This window comes from Sparus aurata, chromosome 13 (assembly GCF_900880675.1).
Source record: "Sparus aurata chromosome 13, fSpaAur1.1, whole genome shotgun sequence".
NCBI classification, from domain to species: domain Eukaryota; kingdom Metazoa; phylum Chordata; class Actinopteri; order Spariformes; family Sparidae; genus Sparus; species Sparus aurata.
This window is the reverse complement of record NC_044199.1, coordinates 25,844,031-25,865,670: the sequence shown is the minus strand read 5'-3', so window position 1 is coordinate 25,865,670 and position 21,640 is coordinate 25,844,031. Positions and strand designations below refer to the sequence as shown.

The 21,640-nt window shown below is 40.4% G+C and overlaps 2 protein-coding genes across 2 annotated transcripts; one reads left to right on the top strand and one right to left on the bottom strand.

The window, feature by feature from the left end:
• Positions 1-1,270: 1,270 nt before the first annotated feature.
• LOC115594279 (GTPase IMAP family member 8-like) lies at positions 1,271-7,928 on the bottom strand. The gene is made up of 3 exons (XM_030438252.1): positions 7,807-7,928; positions 3,563-4,148; positions 1,271-2,490 (listed from the first exon to the last, which is right to left on the bottom strand). The coding sequence occupies exons 1-3, from the start codon at positions 7,921-7,923 to the stop codon at positions 1,694-1,696; spliced, it is 1,500 nt and encodes a 499-aa protein (XP_030294112.1). The 5' UTR covers positions 7,924-7,928; the 3' UTR covers positions 1,271-1,693.
• A 6,447-nt stretch (positions 7,929-14,375) lies between these two features.
• Positions 14,376-20,869, top strand: LOC115594284 (GTPase IMAP family member 7-like). Its single transcript, XM_030438262.1, has 4 exons — positions 14,376-14,491; positions 16,189-16,227; positions 16,997-17,101; positions 18,785-20,869. Exons 1-4 carry the CDS (start codon positions 14,467-14,469, stop codon positions 19,555-19,557), a joined length of 942 nt encoding a protein of 313 aa, XP_030294122.1. The 5' UTR covers positions 14,376-14,466; the 3' UTR covers positions 19,558-20,869.
• The last annotated feature ends 771 nt before the right edge of the window (positions 20,870-21,640 follow it).

Sequence of the window (21,640 nt, the reverse complement as noted above, 5' to 3'; positions counted from 1 at the left end):
GAAGCTGCAAGGAATGTTAATTGTTGTTGATTCTGGCGCTCCCTGATGACAAACGCTGTGTGAACACCATCACCACCTTGTGTCATTAAACATCATGATCATGGTTTGCTTTGAAATCGAATGAAAGAAAGATCCTTCTCATGCTGACATTGTGTCTAGAAGCCCATAAAATATAAAGAATAACATTTATGAAATAAGATTTGAACGATGTAGAGAAAAAATCACATAATTAATCATGACTTAAATTTTACCATTCCACCTTTAAACACAAAACAAAGTTTTTGCTTATTGTTGTGGAATTTTGGCTCGCTTGACCATTCAGGAGATATGACGAAGACTCAGGAACACAAATGACTTAAGTTGAAGTAGTTTATACAAACTTAACAACGATCCTTATCCAGACTTGTCTGTACAGGATACATACAACCTCCTATCGTATGAGGACAGAATGACCAGGGAGAATCATGCTTTTCTCTCACACTTGATGATGTTGATGATGATACAAATACTCCTCAGTAACCAGTGACTTCAGCTGTCAGATACGTGAGGAAAAATGTAGAAGAGAAAAAGCAAAAAGTGTTTTCTGATTTATATTTTAATGTTGAGACAATGTTAAATAATTATACATTAATTAGCTTGACCTTTGTTCAAATGTTACAGCCTCAAGCAAGAGTTGTATTATTATATTGTATAATATAATAATATAATAATATATATAATATTGTTTTTCATTGGTATTTATGTATAAAAATGCTGAAATGCAAATGTAAACAAAACTGTAAATGAGTGGACAAAGCCCTTCGGGAATGTTGTACCAAGAAAGTCAACATAAGTTTAACTTAAATTTAAAAAAAATAATAATCTTATTTTACAATTGCTTACACACTTTTGTCAATACTTAGTTCACCTTTTCAAAACCCTGAGACAGAATTCAGAGGGTTTTGTCAGAAATTCTTCTCCTCATGGAGGTGGAAAGTTTGTAATGACATGTTCCTCTCTGACACAGTGAGTGCTGGACGTCAGGACATGTCTGCAGAAGACTGTCAGGATGAATCAGGCATTAAACAGTTTCAGAAGACAACAGAGGGTCTGGCCACAGCTTTTCTAAACATGATGTATTCCTAATGTGTGGCGGTTTTTAGTGTCAGTGTAATTACTTTAGTAGACGTTAGTACTACTAAAACAGTATTCTGTTGCAGCATGATGCAAAGTAGCACAATCCATGCAATTACAATAAATAAACAAACAAACAAACAAGACACCATGATGGCATAACACCAGCCGCACAGTAGTGATCGCTACTCGAGTACTGAAGATCTCTACTAGAGTATGAGTACAGTAACATTACTTAATTCAGTGTTTGTATCAGTTGAAACACACAGTGTGTTCGCTAACATCTGCCGCTCACATTGTCAGTTTATGAGAGCCTGAACATTTTTACACACCTGGTGTCCTTGCTTTAGTGTATTTTGGTCGTGTGTCTAACTGTTGTGCTGAGCGTCATGTTTGTAAAGAGAACTGTGTGAAGAGTTTTGAAAAAGTGAACTTGGATGTGACTTTGCAAATGTGAAAAACTGTCAGACCATGTCCACTCTCCTGTTTGTCTTCATTGATGATGTCACTGTTCTGGACTTGATCACGTCACAGTATGATTTCCATGTGGATGTTCAAGCAAAGAAACCACTGAGTCAGTTTATCTGGTATCCTGATCATTCTGATGGAGAAGTGGCTGCCTTTCATTATCTGAACTGGTATCATCTGATCGTTGACAACAACAGAAACGCCTACAAACTGCTTCCCAACACCCTGAATCAACAGTCTGTGATTGTCTTGGTTCAGTATGTCTTGGTACCTCATTAGTCCCAGTCGCCTGAGGTTGTCGGGTTCTTACAGCCAAGTTGAATCTTTCAGAGGTGTAGCACTCGTCATTGTTAGCTGCGACCATGTCATTGATTGTTTTCATGAAGTTGTTAACCTGCTCTCTGCTTCTTCTTCTTCCCTTGTTCTCAAACACACAGTATCTACCACCACACTCAGACACAGGGGTTCCAGGCTTGATCTTCTGATCAATGGACTGACTTCCAAGAACATCTCCATGAGTAAAAACCACCATTGTGTAGTTTGGAGCATCACTGCTCAACAGTTTTGTAAGATTATTAAGCAGGGCAGAGTCTGCACCAGACATCCTGCAAAGCTTCATCACAATTACAAAGGCGTGTGGTCCTGGCTTGGCCTTGGCTATAGATTCTGTAATGATCTCCTGGTACTTCTGACTCTGTAGCTGCTCTTCATCAGTGAATCCTGGAGTTTCAACCACTGTGACCCAGTGACCTGCCACCTCTGCTGATTTAGACATGCTCACAGTACTGACTGAGGTAAGGTCCCAGTCTGATTTAAACTGCCCTGATCCCAGGATTGTGTTTCCTGATGAACTTTTCCCTCCTCCAGGCAGACCGAGCAGCACGATCCTCCTTGTTGTCGTGGGACGAGCTGAAGGACATCAAACACAGAGAGACATTAAGAAAATGATTTTATCACTTCTGACTGCCATAAAACACTTCAGATGTTTTGTTGGCAAAATTATACAGCACATGTTGCCAAATCTCCTGTAGATTATTTCAGATTGCTTTGACTGAATCCTGGGGTCACATCTATATTAAACGTTTGATTCTTTTACATATAGATCAGTGAAATGTCAATCAAAGGTGTATAGGTGCATTTATAAACTGACTTTCAATTATATTTATATGATTGATTTTATTAATGTTTGTATCAACACTAGTAACTAAAGATGCAGCCACAGAACAGAGTCATCGGGCTTCATATGTCAAGACATGGGTAACTTGAAAAACCATCAAATATATCCGTGTATTCAAAATGTATGTTTTTTTGTTTAAAGATTTTTTTTAGGCATAGACACCTTTATTCAGATAGTGGATAGATTTGTGAAATGGGAGAGAGAGGGGGTATGACATGCAGCAAAGGTCCGCTGGCTGGGATTCGAACCAGGGTCCGCTGCGTATGTGGCATGCGCTCTAACCACTCGACTACCTGCGCGCTGTTTTTTGTTTTTAAAAACAGAAATTCTAAAAACCCTGCTGACTATGTCCAGTTAAATGGCATAATATTCACCTGTCTTTAGTGAGTGTTTAGTTCATGTGTCTTCAGTTCTAAGAAACATTGAATAATCTTGTGTTGAGTTATAAAGCTGATGGAGGAGAGGCTGGACAGGAAGTGATGTCACAACAGCCCTCTATGCACGAATCCAGAGAAGAAGTGGAATTAGACAAGTTGCCACTCCTGCAGTGCCATCCCCCCTAATATCTGTGCGTTTGAATGCAAGCTGTCCCAAGAAATGAACGTTTGTCTACTTTTACCTTTAATATTTGCTCCAACAGTAGTTGGATAAATATGCACAGTAGACCTCAGTAGAACTCAGGCTGATAAGCTGATCAACTGATGTAAAGTCCTCAGCTGACAATAACCACTCAGACTACTTTTCCTGCGGAGAGTGTTTCCTGTTTGCTGGTTTAAAATGATCCTGAATGAGATCATGACTCACCTTTTCTGAGGTGGCCTGACTTCTCCAGCAGCTCTTTGACTTGTTCTTCTGAAGGAGTTTTATTGTTGAACACATGACGCCTCCCTTCAAATCTTTCAACAAGAGGTCTTAGTGGAGCATCTGGCTTTTCATTGATGTAATCATCCAACTGCATGTTATTTAAGTAGTCTCCAGCTGTGAAGAGCAGGTAACCCTTCTTGAGTCCATCATCTCCGATGACTCTGATAGCTGTATCAACAGCCTTTTCCTGCTCCTTGGTGAATCGATCTATTTTAACCACCACCAGGAACAAACAAGGTGTGGAGGACTGCAGGACCTCCTGACAGCGGGTCCGAATCTTCTCCTCAGATCCTAATATTCCTGGAGTGTCCACTACTGAGATCTGCTTCCCAAAAACAGGTTCAGTAATTGTTGAGATATCTGTTGTCACTGATCTGAAGGAAAGTCTTGACTCAAACGCTGGTTGTCCCAGGATGGTGTTTCCTGAGGCACTTTTACCAACTCCGGAGTGACCCAGAAGGACAATGGTGAGACCCGGATCTGGATCAGGTTCAGGATCAGGATCCATGTTTGAGCGACACAAAACCTGCAAGTGAAAACAGACTGGAAGGAATTTCTAGAAAAAACTGAAAATTGATAGAAAGGATAAAGATGTTTTATAAACTGGTCATTTATATCGAAAAAAATAACTTTTACTGACTGAATTAATATTCAATATCTGTGAATGTGGTGACATCACTATAAGAAGTCTGACAGGACAGAAATGAAGCGACCGGCTGTACTTACTGTAACCTAACATCGGGCATTGAAGGATTGATTCAGGTATCTTCACTTTCAGTTTGTTATCCAAATAAATAAATAAATAAATAAAATGTTTATCAAACTGCCGAACATCAAAATGCTGGTTGTACAGGAAGTTAATTCATCCCCAACATCTGAGAACCTGGAACACATCCAGACACAGCATGCTGGAAAAGAAGATCCAAGAATACAGCTGATGCGTGAAATGGCCTGCATAAAAGGAGTGGGAAATAGTTCATGCAAATCTGAGCAAGAAGAAGAAGTTCAAGGAACAGCTCAGAAGAAATTGGAGTGATATATATATATGATATATTATATTATAATGTCTTCTTGAGCCCTATATTACATTATCATATCTCACATTATCTCTTCACACTATATTAGTTTAAATCATATAAGCCGTGGATCACCAATGACCTGAGGCTCTTCTTACAAGAAGAAGAGGGCGTTCAGGTCTGGAGACAGGGAAGAACTGACGAGAGTGCAGCATGAACTCAGGGATATGCTGAGGGCCTGTAAAGACGCCTACAGGAGGAAGCTGGAGGCCAAACTCCAGCAGAACAATGTGAGGGATGTGTGGACTGGTATGAAGCAGATCACTGGGTGTAAGGTGAGCGGCAGACAGTCATCGGGCAGCCTGGAGAGGGCAAACGAGCTGAACAGTTCCTTCAGTAGGTTCAGTTCACAGCCTTCTGTCGTCTCCCTGACACCTCCAGACCCCCTCACACCCTCACTTCCCCAAATGCTTCCTCCCCTCCCCCCTCACTCCCCTGCTGTGAGCTCTCCTGTGCAGCACCTCTCCTCCTCCTCCTCCTCCTCCACCTCCTCCACCTTCACCTCCTCCTTCACCTCCTCGTCTTCCACTGAAGACACCAGTACCCTTCCCTGCATGACTGTGACTGCAGGCCAGGTTAGGGGACAGCTGGAGAGACTCCACCAGCAGAAGGCTGCAGGCCCTGACGGTATCAGCCCCAGGATCCTGAAGACATGTGCCAGCCTGTCTCCTGTCCTACAACACCTCTACAACCTGAGCCTGAGTCAGGAGAGAATGCCGGTGCTTTGGAAGACGTCCTGCCTGGTTCCTGTTCCAAAGAAGTTGACACCATCAGGCCTCAATGACTATCGACCAGTGGCCCTCACATCTTACGTCATGAAGGTGCTGGAGAGACTGGTCTTGGCCAACCTGAGGCCGCAGGTGAGAGCCCTGCTAGACCCTCTGCAATTTGCCTACCAGCCGCACTTGGCAGTTCATGACGCTGTCATCTTCCTGCTGCAACGAGCCCATTCACACCTGGATGGTGGAGGAGGCACTGTGAGAATCACATTCTTTGATTTCTCTAGTGCTTTTAACACCATTCAGCCACTGCTACTGGGGGAGAAGCTGCGGGTGATGGGTGTAGACGACACAATGATCTCCTGGATTACTGACTACCTGACAGGCAGGCCACAGTTTGTCCGTATGGGCAGTGTTCTGTCTGATGCGGTGGTTAGTGATACAGGAGCTCCACAGGGGACTGTACTGTCTCCTTTCCTGTTCACTTTATACACCACTGACTTTCAGTACAACACCGGGTCGTTTCACCTGCAGAAGTTTTCTGACGACTCGGCTGTTGTTGAGTGTATAAGTGAGGGACAGGAGGAGGAGTACAGGGCACTGGTGGACAACTTTGTGGAGTGGACTGGACAGAATCACCTGCGGCTGAACATCAGCAAGACCAGAGAGATGGTGACAGATTTCAGGAAGAAGAGGAAGACGGCTTCCCAACCTCTGTGCATTCTGGGAAAGGATGTGGAGGCGGTGGAGGATTACAAGTACCTGGGTGTTACCATCAACCACAGACTGGACTGGAGATCTAACACTGAAGCTGTTTACAAGAAGGGGATGAGCAGACTTTACTTCCTGAGGAAGCTGAGATCCTTCAACGTGTGCAGCAAGATGTTGGAGATCTTTTATCAGTCTGTGGTGGCCAGTGTACTGTTAAAACTGTTATCCATCATGGATAATCCTCTCCACCCTCTCCAACTCACACTGGTCAAACAACGGAGCGCCTTCTCTGGAAGGCTGCTTCAGCTTCGCTGTCGTAGCAACAGATACAGGAAATCTTTCCTGCCACAAGCCATCAATTTATACAACAACTCTCTCACCTCTGCCTGAAAGAAAACTCTGGTCTCTCTACTGTTTGTATTTATTATTATTGTTTATAATATATTTGGCATATTTTGTTTTGTTGTATATATTGTTATTGTTTATTGTTTATAGCACACTGTGCATTGTATATATACACTATGTATATATTGCCTTCTATTTATGTTATGTACAAAGTGTTTTATTTGCGGACCCACTACTGCTGTAACAAAATGATTTCCCTGTCCGGGATCATTAAAGTAATTCTATCTATCTATCTATAATGTCTCGTATTGCCCTATATTGTCTTATCTGATCTTAAATTATCTAGCTACACTATATTAGGTTAAATGATATGGCACTATACAGATTATTACTATTACTACTACTCGTTTCATATTTACACTCTTTACTTTATTTACTCATTTATTTTTATTCTATCATCTATCTATGCCATATTACATATAATAACATACTATCTGCCTCTCAGCCACTTGCACGCACGCACGCTCACATATACACACACACACAAACACACACACACACACACACACACACCTATACTACCTATATACATATCATCATAACTTTACGTTGTTTTCTGCTGTTATCTGTGCTGTATGTTCACTGTCAATATTCGTAGTCCACGTGGTGTAATGTATTTGTCCCTCATGTCACTCTGTCTGTCACATAATTTCACCAATTAAAAAAAAAAAAGTTGGAGTGGATGAGCAATATGATTTTCAATCCATATTCCAAAGAAGTTGGGACGCCTCGTGATGGTAACACAGAATGCAGAAGAGAACTGTCGTTTTGATTATCTGCTATATATATTGAGATATGACAAATGATAAATGGTATTTTCGCCAGATAACTTGAACAGCTCCATATGAAATAATAAAATAAATCCTATCATTCTGTACTGAATGGTCCAGACCCCTGTGGTTTCCACCTATGGGCAGATGTTTACATTGTGTTCTGCCTGGTTGTTTCACGATGACTGGTATCATGTAGGCTACCTGTGTGTGTGTGTGTGTGTGTGTGTGTGTGTGTGTGTGTGTGTCAAGATCAACATGGTGCCATGGTCAGGTACAGATACAGGTAGGCAATGTCTCCACATTTATCTGCAACACTGACAGATCGTCTCTCTCATGAAATAAAAATGGCTTCTACTAACAATATACATCAAATGACTTGAATGAAAGATCAATAAAAAGAAACTAAAACTGAAAACTGGATAATACTTGAAATCTTATTTATGCTGCAAACAGAATAAAATGTTTGTGTCAGGAGGGAAGAAAGTGCAAAAACAACTTACCTCAGCAGTCGAATGAAAATAAACTATTTCCTTAAAGGAGAACTTCGGTCGATTTAAACATGCAGCTTCATTGCTCAAGCTACCGTTGACTTGCCAGTACCGAAGACGCGAGCACATTTGGTCCAACCATTACAGAGCTCCGTGAACGGAGATTTAACATTGACAGCTAACAGCATGGGGTCAGAACTTTAAAAAAGTTATGCAACATCAGCAGACACCTTAGCACACAGCACTGTAGCGTGTATGACTCAAAATGAATAAAAAAAAGTAGTTAAAACAGTGTGTCTGGGCAAGCAGGGTCCGTGTACTTTGCGACCATCCGACTTTCGTTTTGAAGTCGACAAGCGGAAAACGGATAACGAGTCGTTTCCCGTTTTTCGCTTCAAAATAAAAGAACGAAAAACGGAAAATTACTCGTATCCCGTTATTCGTTTTCCGCTTGTCGACTTCAAAACTAAAGTCGGATGGCCGCAACGTACACGGACCGTCAGATCTGTTTGAGCTACAGGAATTCCTGATTTCCTTTTTAATCCTCCTGCTTGTGGAGGAAGAGGAGAAGCGGTTCTGGTTTAGGACCGTGGAGAGGTAAACCTGTTATTGAACCCACAGTAATGTTATCAATATTATCATTATTAGCTAGCTGACACGGATGTCAACAACCCAGTAGTATAACATTACTGTGGGTTCAATAACAGGTTTACCTCTCCACGGTCCTAAACCAGAACCGCTTCTCCTCTTCCTCCACAAGCAGGAGGATTAAAAAGGAAATCAGGAATTCCTGTAGCTCAAACAGATCTGACCGTCAAACTTTACTCTTCTCGTCACTTTCACGGACCTGAGGCCTGTACTGCGAAGCCAGTTTAGTGGGTTAGCGAGGTATGTTGAGTCTAAAGCCAGGCTTCCCTGTACTACAAAGGTGGCTCTCTTTTAACCCGGCTAGATCACCATGGTAACTTATGCTTAGCTCATAACCTGGTCCCGACCAGGTTATGTTCAGAGTTTCAGCTTAAAATCGGCTATAAAAGCGCCGCTGTTTCACTGTGTAAATCATTCGGAGATGGCGTCACCATTCATTGAGAACCCGGTGGACCTGGGAGCAAGAATAATTCTGGCAGCACTACGATGTGAGCGGCTTCTTCGAGATCGCGCTGATCCGCTGGCATTTCCTGATGAAATTCTCTATGAGCGATATAGATTTTCAGCCGAGGGAATACGGAACATTTGCTCACTTATTGAGCCGAGTGTCAGGAATGCCACTCGAAGAAGCTGTGCGCTCACTGTAAGGCAAACTGTTTGTGTAGCCCTTCATTTTTTTTTGCCACGGGAACCTTTTTACATTCAGTTGGTGATGCAGCAAATCTGAGCAAGAACACTGCGTGTTGCGTGTTTGTAGTGTTCCCAAGTCATTTGAGCACAATGCTTGTTAAGGAAGGATTCTATAAAATATCTGGTAATGTAGGCTACTTTCATACCCCTCTACATCATCAGTATTACTTGCTTGCATAATGAAATCTTCCCCTTTTCATTCTTCTTCCTGTTGGCTTAAGATAGTGATATATTAAAATAAAATGGGAAACAGTATGTTATCCACACTGACAAAATGATGGGGCAGCTTGGCTACATACCACTTTGAATGATGTGTTTGTATTTGGCTCTAACTTGCTGCCATGTCCGACTGCTGCTTCCACATCTTAATAAAATGCAATATGAAATATTAATTAGGCCAACCTAGTATTTATTTGTCACAGATAATGAGCAAAGTTAATTATTTCTTTGATGTGGCTTGAATAAACTGATGAACTGATCAATGTTTCACCCGTTGTAGGGCAGTGTACACCCAAACACAAATCTTACAGGCTTGAGCGATTTTCACTGTCAGGAAGCTCTTTATTGTCATTGTACAGGGACAGTCGCTACATTTGCTTGTTCATCCCGACACAGTAATAAAAAAAAAAAAAAACACCGAGCCTACGCACACTCAGCCTCGCTTTCAATAAAACACACACGCGCATTCTATAACTGAGATCAGTAAAATGTGAAAACAATATAGACATCATTCAAAAATGAAAAAAGATAGTTGTTACTTCAGTGTATTTATTTTTTAAATGGATGAGGGTTAATATGTAAAAGTTGCACAATGTTGAGCTTTCAGAAATTAAAACACTAAGGGCTTAATATAATATTTATCTTAATATTAATCATTGTTAACTTACGCATTTACACGGTCAGCTATTTTCTGCCAGCAGCCCTCCCTCGCTCTACTGGCGGCGACAGTGTTACTTTTTGCCGTGATTGTGTCCTTGAATTCTTCATAGTCCTGCATAATAAGAATCTGCTCATCTTGAGTAAAATATGTGGCCCGGGATCGATCCATTTTCGCACGGAAGTAGAATAATATGACGTCAAACGCCCCCTTTTACATGTACGCGCGCAGAGCACAAAGCAGAGAACCGGACTTGACAAAGTAAGTTGATAACCACCGTCGCAGTACCGTTTAACTCTGTTTGGGGACTTGGGGCTTTGTTGAGCTGCATCATGAGCACAAAGCCTGGCTATGTTGAGCCCCCTTCGCAGTACAGGCCTCTGGGCTGCAGAAACAGTGACGTACGAGTAGAGGCGGGAACATCTGGTGACGCAACCAGGAAATGCTGCGAAGGGTAGACTGTCCCATTTAACAAAAGTTGACGCGGCCTGCAGGGCGCACCGAAGTACACTCATTCGGTGAGACCGCAAAGGGCGGGTCCTTGAAGTGTGCAGACCCTGAATTGGGACACAGCATATGTCTCAATTCAGGGGCAGCATCCTTCAAGGACCCATCCTTCGCCGCCAGCAAAGGCAGGGTCCTTCAGAGAGACCTGCAGGCAGTGTCAGCCTGTTATTAAACGGGACAGTCTACCCAAAGTCCTTCTAGGCAATAGTAGAACGTCTCTGGTCTACCCTTCGGAGCATTTCCTGGTTGCGTCACAATACCACCCATACCCATACGTCACTATTTCTGCAGCCCAGGTCCGTGAAAGTGACAAGAAGAGTAAAGTTTGATTGTCAGATCTGTTTGAGCTACAGGAATTCCTGATTTCCTTCTTAATCCTCCTGCTTGTGGAGGAAGAGGAGAAGCGGCTCTGGTTTATCTCCGACTGAGAGGACCGTGGAGAGGTAAACCTGTTATTGAACCCACAGTAATGTTATCAATATTATCATTATTAGCCAGCTAACAGTTTGGGGTCATTAACATACCGATACATTACGGTAATACTGACATAAACTGCTGATCGCCACATACGGTTTTATTTTAATTTTAAAGGCATTGTATTTAAAATGTTTGGTAAATAGTTTTGTTTGTTGTAATGATTTATAAATATAATAATAATAAAATAATAATATTATTATTATTTTATTATTATTATTATTATTATTGTTATGAAATTATAATTCTTGCCTCTTTCTTAAAACATTCTTAGTAACATTGCAGCCGTCGATGGAGTCAGAACTGCAGACCCAGTTGATAGACGATGTGGTGGACAGAGGAGACTGGACACCCAAACACCCTGAGTACCGACCAAGATGATGTCCCACTGACACCATCCAGCCAGTGGCGCTGCGAGAGTCTGCTGGGGCCCTAGGCAAAAATAAAAACCCGGGGCCCTTCAACCAGCATTCATCACCATTATTTTATAAATAATCTGACATCAAAACATTTTTATGAAATCTCAACATTTTATTTTTACTAGAATTTTCAAAATATACATATAAATAACAATGTTGGTGTGTCTTCCTCCGGCTCATGATAGGCAGGCGGTGGGGTGGCTGCTATCCCACTGGAGGTGGACGTTGACGGAACTGATATGACAAAAAAAAACCAACAAAAAACAAAAAAGCAGGGTAGATATTGTGATAAAGAATCTTTAGAGGGCATGGCATAAAGAAAGGTTAACAATTAAAGTGGAATTCTGTACTTACAGTTTTCATTATCAGCATTTGGAGGAGGCTCTTCATCCTTCTCTTTTGCTCCTGTCAAAAACTTAAATAATGATCCTGAGGAGAGATAACAAAGTGATATAGTATATGATCCTTGTTATAGGAGCATTTTAATAAAGTCAATTAAAATGATTTCATATTATAGAATTAGTTATAGTTTTAGTATAGTATTCATAGCTAGGGTTGCAATGGTGTGAGATGTTCACAGTACAATAAGGTTAACCCTCTCAGAAAGAAATCACGGTATATGGTATTACACAATTTTTATTATCATTATTATCGAGGAGCATATCTCTGCAGACCCGGAGGCTGCAGAGATATACTATTGTTATTATCAGTTACAGTGACCCTTTAAGGAATGAAAACATAAGGGTTTTTTTCGTTAAACACACAAAATATGTCCTGATAGACAACTTGAAACCATTTTTCTCTGTCTGGTTACATTTTTAATTTGATAAAACTAATAGAATTGGTAGAATTCAATACCATAGATAAGCAAATGTATGTGCGGTACAAGTTTACATTTCTGCTTGCTACATAGCTTAGCTAGGTTTAGCTAGCAAGTGACTCAGAAAGTTTGTTAGTTAACTAACGTTAACTGACATGTTGGAACAGGCTGACAAAGTCGAGCTCGGTAACGGCCGCTGGCGCTGGTCATTCACTGTCCGCCGTCGGACATGGATGCGGTCACGGCCAGCGGACAGTCGGCTGGCCGTGACCGCGTCCATGTCCGCTAACATTAGCTAGGTAGTAAACGAATAAACGCCATTATCATTTAGTCTAACGCTACTTTGGCTGAAGTTACCAGCATTCAGTTATTTAACGATACTGACACTTAATCGTTATTATCTGCTCCACACTTACCACTGTCTTGCTTTCTTTTTTCTTCTTTCTCCTTGTTTCTCTTTCTAGGAGGAGATAACTCCCCTTCATCTTTCTTCGTGGACGCCAACTTCGATTACTGACGTTAATGTCAACGTACGCGTGTCATCCAAATTAGACGGGGATGACGTGGGGCTCCTTTAGAGAGGTTTCCTACTGACATGTCATTGTAAATCGTGTTTTGGGAATGGATTGGGGGCCCCAGTCGACAACCATAGACTGTATTATTTATCATTGTATATATATTGTTGTGGAGTACAGCTTGTCAGACTTCGGGGCCCCGTAAATTACGGCCTGAGCCCGGGGCGGCTACAACGTGAGACATTGTTGTGGGGTACAGTTTGTCAGACCTCGGGGGCCCCCTATCGGCCGGGGGCCCCAAGCAGTTGCCTGCCTTGCCTGTTCACAAGCTGCGCCTCTGTATCCAGCCCAGCAGCACTGCAGGGACTCCTGCTCAGCCTGTTAGTGTACATCATCTGTAACGGTTTTAATATTGTTTTTAATCATAATTGTTTTTGTTAATAGTTATAATAATAATCTGTAAATACTTATTTATGCTGTAATTTTGTAAATAGTTGTAAATGCTAAGACCTTAATAATAAAAGAAAACATTCAATCCCTTGTTGTCCCTGAAAAGTAGCACTTGATGCTGTTTGCTGTTATAAATTGTACTTAAGTTGTAAATACTGAATGGAATAGACACCATGTAACAATTAAACAATATTTTATTTCATGAATTATATGAAATGAACAATTATGAACAAATTTAAAAAGAACTCATAAATTAAATTACTAACAACAGAAATGATGCCAGGATTGGAGCAGAGAAGAGCCTCTCCATCCTCTCTGCAGCCTCATGTCCTTCATACTCCCTCCACCTCGAAACAAGAGAAAAGGTCAACACAAGATCACATTAACACAGCAATGCAAAGATTTACAAAAAGTGACATCAGGACTGACAAATCGGCTATTCACAATTTATTATGTATTATTTATTATTGCCTTACTTCCATCCAGTCGGCGGAATGTTTCGCCCTGTGAACTAATGTTGTTCTGACCTCGGACAGTGATGAAGCTCTCTGTTTGCTCCCTAAAACACAATGAAATGTAAAATATGTTTGTGTTACGTCAACAGACAAAAGAGTTCTAATACAGCAAAAAAATATGATCATCATAAGGATAATCATAAACTTAGCTCTTTATTCCAACGTTTAGCTAGACTTTACACGGATCACAGCATGATCTGAATCTGTTCATCTTGGTCCATTTATGTACATGAAGTAAAAATAGTCTCTAACATCTCCACAGTCACAATAAGATATAAGTCAACCTCTGAACGTCTAATGTTTGAAAGTAAAAGGCATCAAGTTGAGCATTACCAACGTATTTTAACTAATATACCTGTATATTTTGAGGTTTTAAGGTCCCCTGAAGTTTAACATATCTGGCTTTTGACGCTCAAATGAGTAAATACCGAGTATAGACCCAATACTTACATTTAAATGTGAGATCTGCGCCACTTGAGGTCGCCATTATTTATTCATTTCTTTCTTTTCTTTAGGGCGCGCAATGACTCTTGGGCAATTTGTACCCGCGAAGGATAGTAGCGTTGTGTCCTCCAGGAACAGGCAAAAGAAGGAGGCATTTGTGGGGAGCATTTGGAGCACACTTTGAATTGGGTCAGGCTTCGCGCGGCTTAGTGACGTAATTGCACTTCAAATACGCACTCCGAAGGATGCTGCCCCTGAATTGAGACACAGCCACTCTGTTCTGTCATATGTCAGATAAAGAGTTGGTAAAGAAATGATGGCAGAGAGCGAGAGATCAAGTAAGTTTGATTCATGTCTGATTTCACACTTTGAAAGTCTGACTGAGAATCTGACCGTCAGGACTGTTTTGAAGATTTACTCCGTCTGTCATCACATTAGTCTGTTGTTAAGACTTTTATCAGGTCGATCGTTTTCTTTCTTTTTACTAAGAGTCGTCGAGCAAACGTTACTAACATGTTTCATCAGTTTGAAGCGGTTAATGTGTATTTATTTATTTATTTATTTATCTGTTCGTGCTTTACTTTCACTTTTTAGTTCTTAACAAAATGGCGGAAAGCTAATCTTTCGTGTTCAAATTCAAATGTAACAGCTCAGTCTTTCATTGTTATCAGTTAGCCTATTCTGTGGCCTACATATGAATAATTAAAGTGTATAGGAATTATTATATATTCTATATTCGTTATATAGAGGAAAAAAAGAGTCAAACAATGAAAACGAGTGATATCAAAAACAATGAAACATTTAAAATATATATATATTAGAGTCAGGTTGTTGAGAGTCTTAATTCACAAAAGTACAATTATTATTTAAAGTTTTTGTTCAGGATTTGTTGTTGGAGGTTTAAATCTGCAGCAAGTCTCTTCAGATACTAAATATGATGCCACAGTTTTATCATCACATCATATCAGACAAAATGATGTTAAGTATAATCTGCTGGTTGTGACTAATAAGACACAGACACAGGGTTCGTACGCGTGCTTGAAATCCTTGAAAGTGCTTGAATTTCAATGTTGTGTTTTCAAGGCCTGAAAAGTGCTTGGATTTTAGTTTAAGTGCTTGAAAGTGCTTGACATTATAACTCTGTCTTTCACAAAATTGGGATCAGACTGGATAATTAATTTCTGAAGTTTTTGCTATTATGAAACATAATTTTAGATGTTTACAGCATAATACAATGTACATAATTGTGATAAGAAAAAATCACGAGTATATATATTCCTGTAGATACGTATTTTACCCCTGCAAAAAGGTGCTGGAAAATCTTGAAAATTACCCTTAAAAGTGCTTGAATTTGACCTTGAAGAATGTGTACGAACCCTGCAGACAGATTCAAAGATCTTCATTTGAGTGTCAGCAATTATGAATAAACTGATTATAGGCCTGGACAGATAATCAGCATTTTTATAATTGTTATTTTTGTGTTTGAGTACTGATAAATTACATTATTTTAAAATGAGCTATGCTGGCTCTGATTCAGCATCCCTCTTCTGTCCATACATTAAGTGCAACAACCTTATCAGGGATTTTGGCATGTAGACATCTCTTTAAAGAAAAATATCATTTTAATAGGTTGCTGAGAGTCTTAAATCTCAAAATGATACTGAATGACTTCAATGTTATATATCCTCTGATAAAAGTTATATCATAATATCAGACAAAATGATGTTTATTATAGTCTGCTTCTGTGACTAATAGGACACAGGCAGCTGTTCATCATGTCTTTAATTTGCGCTTTTGGTGTTTTTTTGTGTCTGATTGCCGATAAAATAGATTAATGTAAACACAAGTACTTCAAGATCCACCTGTATTTGACTCGTCATTGATCCAGGACAACACACATTAACATCAACTGCATCTGTTATGACTCTATTAAGTATATTGCTGCTTACAGTGTTTAATTGCAGTAACTTGGCTGTTTCATAAGTGATCCTCATGGTGTGAAATAATAAGTTCTTTCTTCTCTTTCTCTGAACAGCACGACAGAGAAGAAGAAATTCCATGGTTATACCTCTAGGTGAGAAACCTTCCATTACTTCGAAGGAGTTTTACAATTTAAACCAACTTTTCTTTCACAAAAATCACAATTTCAAGGTTATAATGTTTGCTTAGCATGGAGACAAGGGAATAGATTGGACACTGGCTGCCGCTGACTGGTTTAATGAAAAAGTGCCAAAAGGGAGGGTTGGACTCTGAGTAGAGATATCTGAACTCTGATGGTCCAGTGGAAGGGAACTACCTCCATCTGTAGTTGGCTTAGTTTTGCGGAGTAGGGGTTAAAACATCACAACAGGTGTGTCATGGTGCTTTGCTAGTTATTTCCTTATCTTAAATTTTAGGTTCAAGATTCAGCTTCCTTGTCACTATAAAATACGGCATTGCACAATGAAGTGCAGTTGTGGCCCCCTCGTCACTGCTCACAGACTAATTTATTGTCATCGTGTTGTATCTGACACTGCAAACACATAATTCTACAGTCCTTTGAATATAATTAGAAAAAAACACTTTCAAACATAGTTTCCAGTATGAAATTTCTCTTTATGTTTCAGCTAAGACAGTATTAGCAAAAGTTTAGTGAATAGGAGGAACTAAAGGAACTAAACAATTATTATATTTGTAACAAAAAACGACATCAAAAAGGAGTTTTTTACTAAATTAACTAACTTTAATGTTGTTTCTAATGACATATGGGAGTTTGTTTTGCATCGTATCTTGACATTTCATCTTGTGGTGTGTTATCTCTTACAATATCAGTGTGTCACACCTTGTTTTCTGTTGTGCGTCAGACTTCAGGCTGGTTCTTGTTGGAAAAACTGGTGCTGGAAAGAGCTCCAGTGGAAACAACATACTGGGAAGAGACGCCTTCGGTGCTGCTGTCAGTCAGTCCTCAGGTAACACTTATACGCACTGGTTATTAGTTAATGTGTCAAACTGCTAACAGTTTCCTCTATTATAGCTGTGTGATGAGGTTACAGTCGGTGGATTAAAGCAACATCAGGTGCATGTCGTGGGTGTAATATTTCCTCCTTGGGCACTGAATGATGGTGTTGGATGTGAATTGTGTTCTGCAGAATTATCCTAGTATTGAAATTTTAAACTATGAAACTCTGTTCTGTGTGATCACAGAGTCATGCTGCTAAAACACACCAGATTAATGGCCGTCCACACCACAACGATGACTAAAACGCTCAATATAGATAGATCATTCTAAATATCGTTCTTACTCAAGTGAATGCTAAAGTACACCACACAACCATAAACACAATCACAGTGGTATCTTTGGCATCACCTTCAGAGTGATTTGATGAATGACAGGAAAACTGACAGCCAATGAAAATCCTTCTAAATTTACTGGTTCATCAATTGGCTTGATTTTGGGGACATTTTTATAAAATGAAAAAAAAAATAATGCTGAAGGAGTGCTTATAATATTGGTTTCTAACTGTAGCCAACCTCTTTTATGTAAGCTAATTAACTGCTTATAGGAAACACCTTATAGATGGTCAACTCTGATTACACAGTCTTGGTTATCAGTTACTTCCTAATAAACGGAATTTGTCCTCACTGATGTACTCTTTGACGATCGCCAGGAGAACTGATGGTGACGCATAAATAAAAAATATTTCTCAAAAGATGACAACTAACATTAACAAAGAGTTATTAAACTCCTCTAATTTCTAAAGAATTTGTAAAATTGTCATTCTGTCTGTTTCTTTGTGTGATGTACAGCAGTAACAGGTTGTAAACATCCTTATTCCAAAACATTTTCCTTGTGCCTGGCACCACTATTTGCAGAATGTTATCGTTCATCAATGTGGATGCTCACACAGTGATCAGTCCTCTTGCATGTTATTTGAACAGTCGTGTATCTGTGTGATCATCTCCTTCATCCTGTAATTGTGAATTTCATTACGTTTACATGCACAGCTTAGTCGGATTACAGCCATAGTTCGACTATGCTACTCAATCAGACAACTGCAATTGTCCGAGTATGCAGGCCGGTGAGAAAATCGGATTATTGGCCGGAGCATGTCATACCCCGGTGCGATAGGTGGCACTGTACCCATTTCAACTAGTGGTGACAGAGCCACCTCCGGCTGACCTCTTTACGTCACCAGCTGCCTCGGCATTCGAGAAAGATGGTGTACGAAGAGTGAAACGAGGCTACATCTTTTTACATTTCGTATACGGTGTACATGATAATTACACGAACTAGATGCACAATGGCGCTCTTTCTTGCGGTTATTTCAGAAGAAAGACGCCTCCGCCATCTTTCTACTTCTGGCTCACGGGCCCGGGAAAGAAATCTCGCGCCTGCGCAGAACGCAAAAACCGATCCGATCCGATGCAATGTATACATGCAGGAGTAATGCGACTATCAATTGAATAATCTTGGTGTTTTAATTCCACTATGAGAAATCCGATCCGGTCCGATTTTAGTCAGACTAAGGTGTATACATGTATCTCAGAAATCTGATCATAATCGGACTAACCCAGTAATTCGGTTTTCTTGAGTGTCATATAAACGCACTGCTTGTGGGTCAGATTAAAAGTCATGTGTTTTTTCTCCTCAGTGACCAGAGAGTGCTGTAAGCAGAGCGATGTGGTCTACGACAGACAGGTCACAATCATCGACACTCCTGGCCTCTTTGACACCTCGTTACCTCAGCAAACAGTGAAGAGAGAAATCGCAAAATGCATCAACATGTCGGCCCCGGGGCCCCACGCCATCCTGCTGGTCATCAAGGTGGGGCCTTTCACCAACGAGGAGCAAGACGCTGTCAGGCAGGTGGAGGAGATCTTCGGAGAGGATGCCTGGAAATACACCATCATCCTCTTCACCCAGGATGAACAAACTGGACCAGACATTGAGCGACAGCTGGAGGAGGCTGGACCTGAGCTTCAGTCCATCCTGAGGAAGGCAGGAAACCTATATCATGTCCTCAACAATGACAAGACCAACGATCGAGGACAGGCCCTGGACCTCCTGGAGAAGGTGGAGGAGATGGTGACCAACAATGAGGGCCAGTTTTACTCCAACTACAACTACCTGCAGGTGGTGGAGATGTTGAATAAGAGAGAGTCAGCGCTCAGAGAGTTCTACCAGAAACAAATGGAGGAGAAAATTCTAGCTGTGGAGTCAAAGTACAAGAAGATGCTGAGTGAAGTTCAGCAGGAGCATGAAAAGGTGGAGAAACGACTTCGGTCTGAGCAGCAGGAAGTGAAGCGGTACTATTGTGCTTTAGAGAGCGGAGTCCGTCATGTTGTAGAGCAGACAGTGCCAACTGACTCCATGGAAGACATCCTTAAGTTTCATGAGGCGCTGAAACTTAAATTCACCTCATAAACTCTGATGGACCCTCGATGGCTGTGACATCAACAAGTTTTCTATAAAAGTTAGAGTTTTTTACTGTGGACATTGTGATTTTACACCAATTTGGTAGACATGTTGTTATAATGGTTGAAACTTCCTGATCTGTGCAGGCCTGGTTAAGCTCTGCTCTCTGCAAAGGTAATGCGGCGACACATTGTGGCAGAAACATGAAACATCAACACTGAGATCACTGCTATGAGATTTGATGTTAGACATCAGTGTACAAAGACAGTGCATAGGACAAATGTACAGGATGATACAGGCATAGAAATTGAAAGTACACAATAATATGCAACGAAAACACTGCAATGTTTTTTTTTATTTCATAAAGATTGGTTCCCTAACCCTAACCCCACCCCAACCCTTCCTTATGCCTCATAGTGGTTTGGTCCGCTGCCCATCAACCTGCACCTCTCACACCTGTCTCTGTGGAGCTTCTCTCAGCATGGTGCTGGTGGTGCTGGTGGACCATAGTTAGTAGAATACAGAACATTAAACAAATCAAACTGAAATCATATAGCTGTTATATATGCAGGACAACACTATATCTACAGATGTGTAACCTGTGTCTTGGCATTTACTCTACAAATGTGTGAACACCGTTAATCCATAAGATGTTCATTAATGTGGTGCTTTGTAATTGTAATGGAGGGTGCTGTCACTCATCGTATCACTCAGTGAGCCCTCTTCCACTTTGGATGGGGACACAGTCATCCTGGGGGAGATCGCTCCCAACAGGATAGAAATAATTCCAAGCCAACCGCCAGAATGAAAGTTAGCTAAGTTAAAACAAGACAAGTTAAACTGAACGTTTTTTTATGTTGCAACATTACGTTTGTTTAGGTTGAATTTTCTGAAACAATGCTGTGTTAATGCTCTGATTAGGTTTATGCACAAAAACCACTTGGTTAGGGTTAGAAAACATCACGATGTGTCTTAAATACCTGTTTTGGTCACCATGGATAGATGGAGATGGTCAGATGTCACGTGAGAAATAGCCTGTTTTGGTTGCCACAAAAATGGCTGGAAATGTCTCCAGGCTTATATACCCTGTGCAAGGCGTTTCTGCTGTTGTGGGGTAGCTACTCAGCTCATTTTCAACATGCATTATCAATGTTTGTAAGAATTTTCTTCTAATTTAACGTAAAAATGCAGATTCAGAACTATTTAAAAGATACTGTATATAGTGCAAAGTGTAGTAACTCTTTTCTTCTTATTTTCTTCCTTTGTTATGTTTTATCCATATCAGTGTTTCCTCTAGGATTTTTTTTAGCAGCGGGGGCAGGCTCTCCGGGGAGCCGTGGCGATGTAAACAAATGACACTTGACTGCAGATTTTTTATTGAATGGCTAACAAAAATAGAACAATAAAATGAAATAAAAAAATAAAACAGTAAATAATTTCTTGATGGGGCTGTAGAATCAAAGAGACAAAGTTTGCACCCAGGCTCAGAACAATTAATTTTTCTGGGTTTTGAGAAATATTTGAACAAGCTCATCTGAAAATTCAGTCAGCAGTGACATCATGGCGTTTATATATTCGCTTAATGCTATCAATTAGTTTACTCACCTTAGCGACACTGAGTTGAGTTGGCACCGGGCCCAATTAATTAAGCTACCGATATGTTACGTAACCTTAGCTGGCCATCAATATTTTGCGAATGTCTATTGAACTAATAAAATCTATTATAAGTTTTCTTAAGCTGATAAATCTACCTTTTCTCCGGTGAGTCGTTGCCCTATTTTCAAGATGACACTACCCTGACTCTCCGACCTGGTGCCTCGGTACTTGACGTGATGTCACTTTCAAGGCCGCGCTCTCGCGAGTAATTAACGTCGATCAAAAAAAGCAATGCCTTATTGAATCATTATGAAAAGTTTTTCCCTGAAACCTCTGTATGAACTATTTATTTGTGTCTATTATCATTGTATTTTACTTATGAACTTATTTTTTTTTTGTATTATTTAATTTGTTTTCTATCTTTGATTTAATTATCATTTATGTCTCCAATGTGCTAATTGTTACTGTATACCTCTTGGTTTTGTATACTTAAATT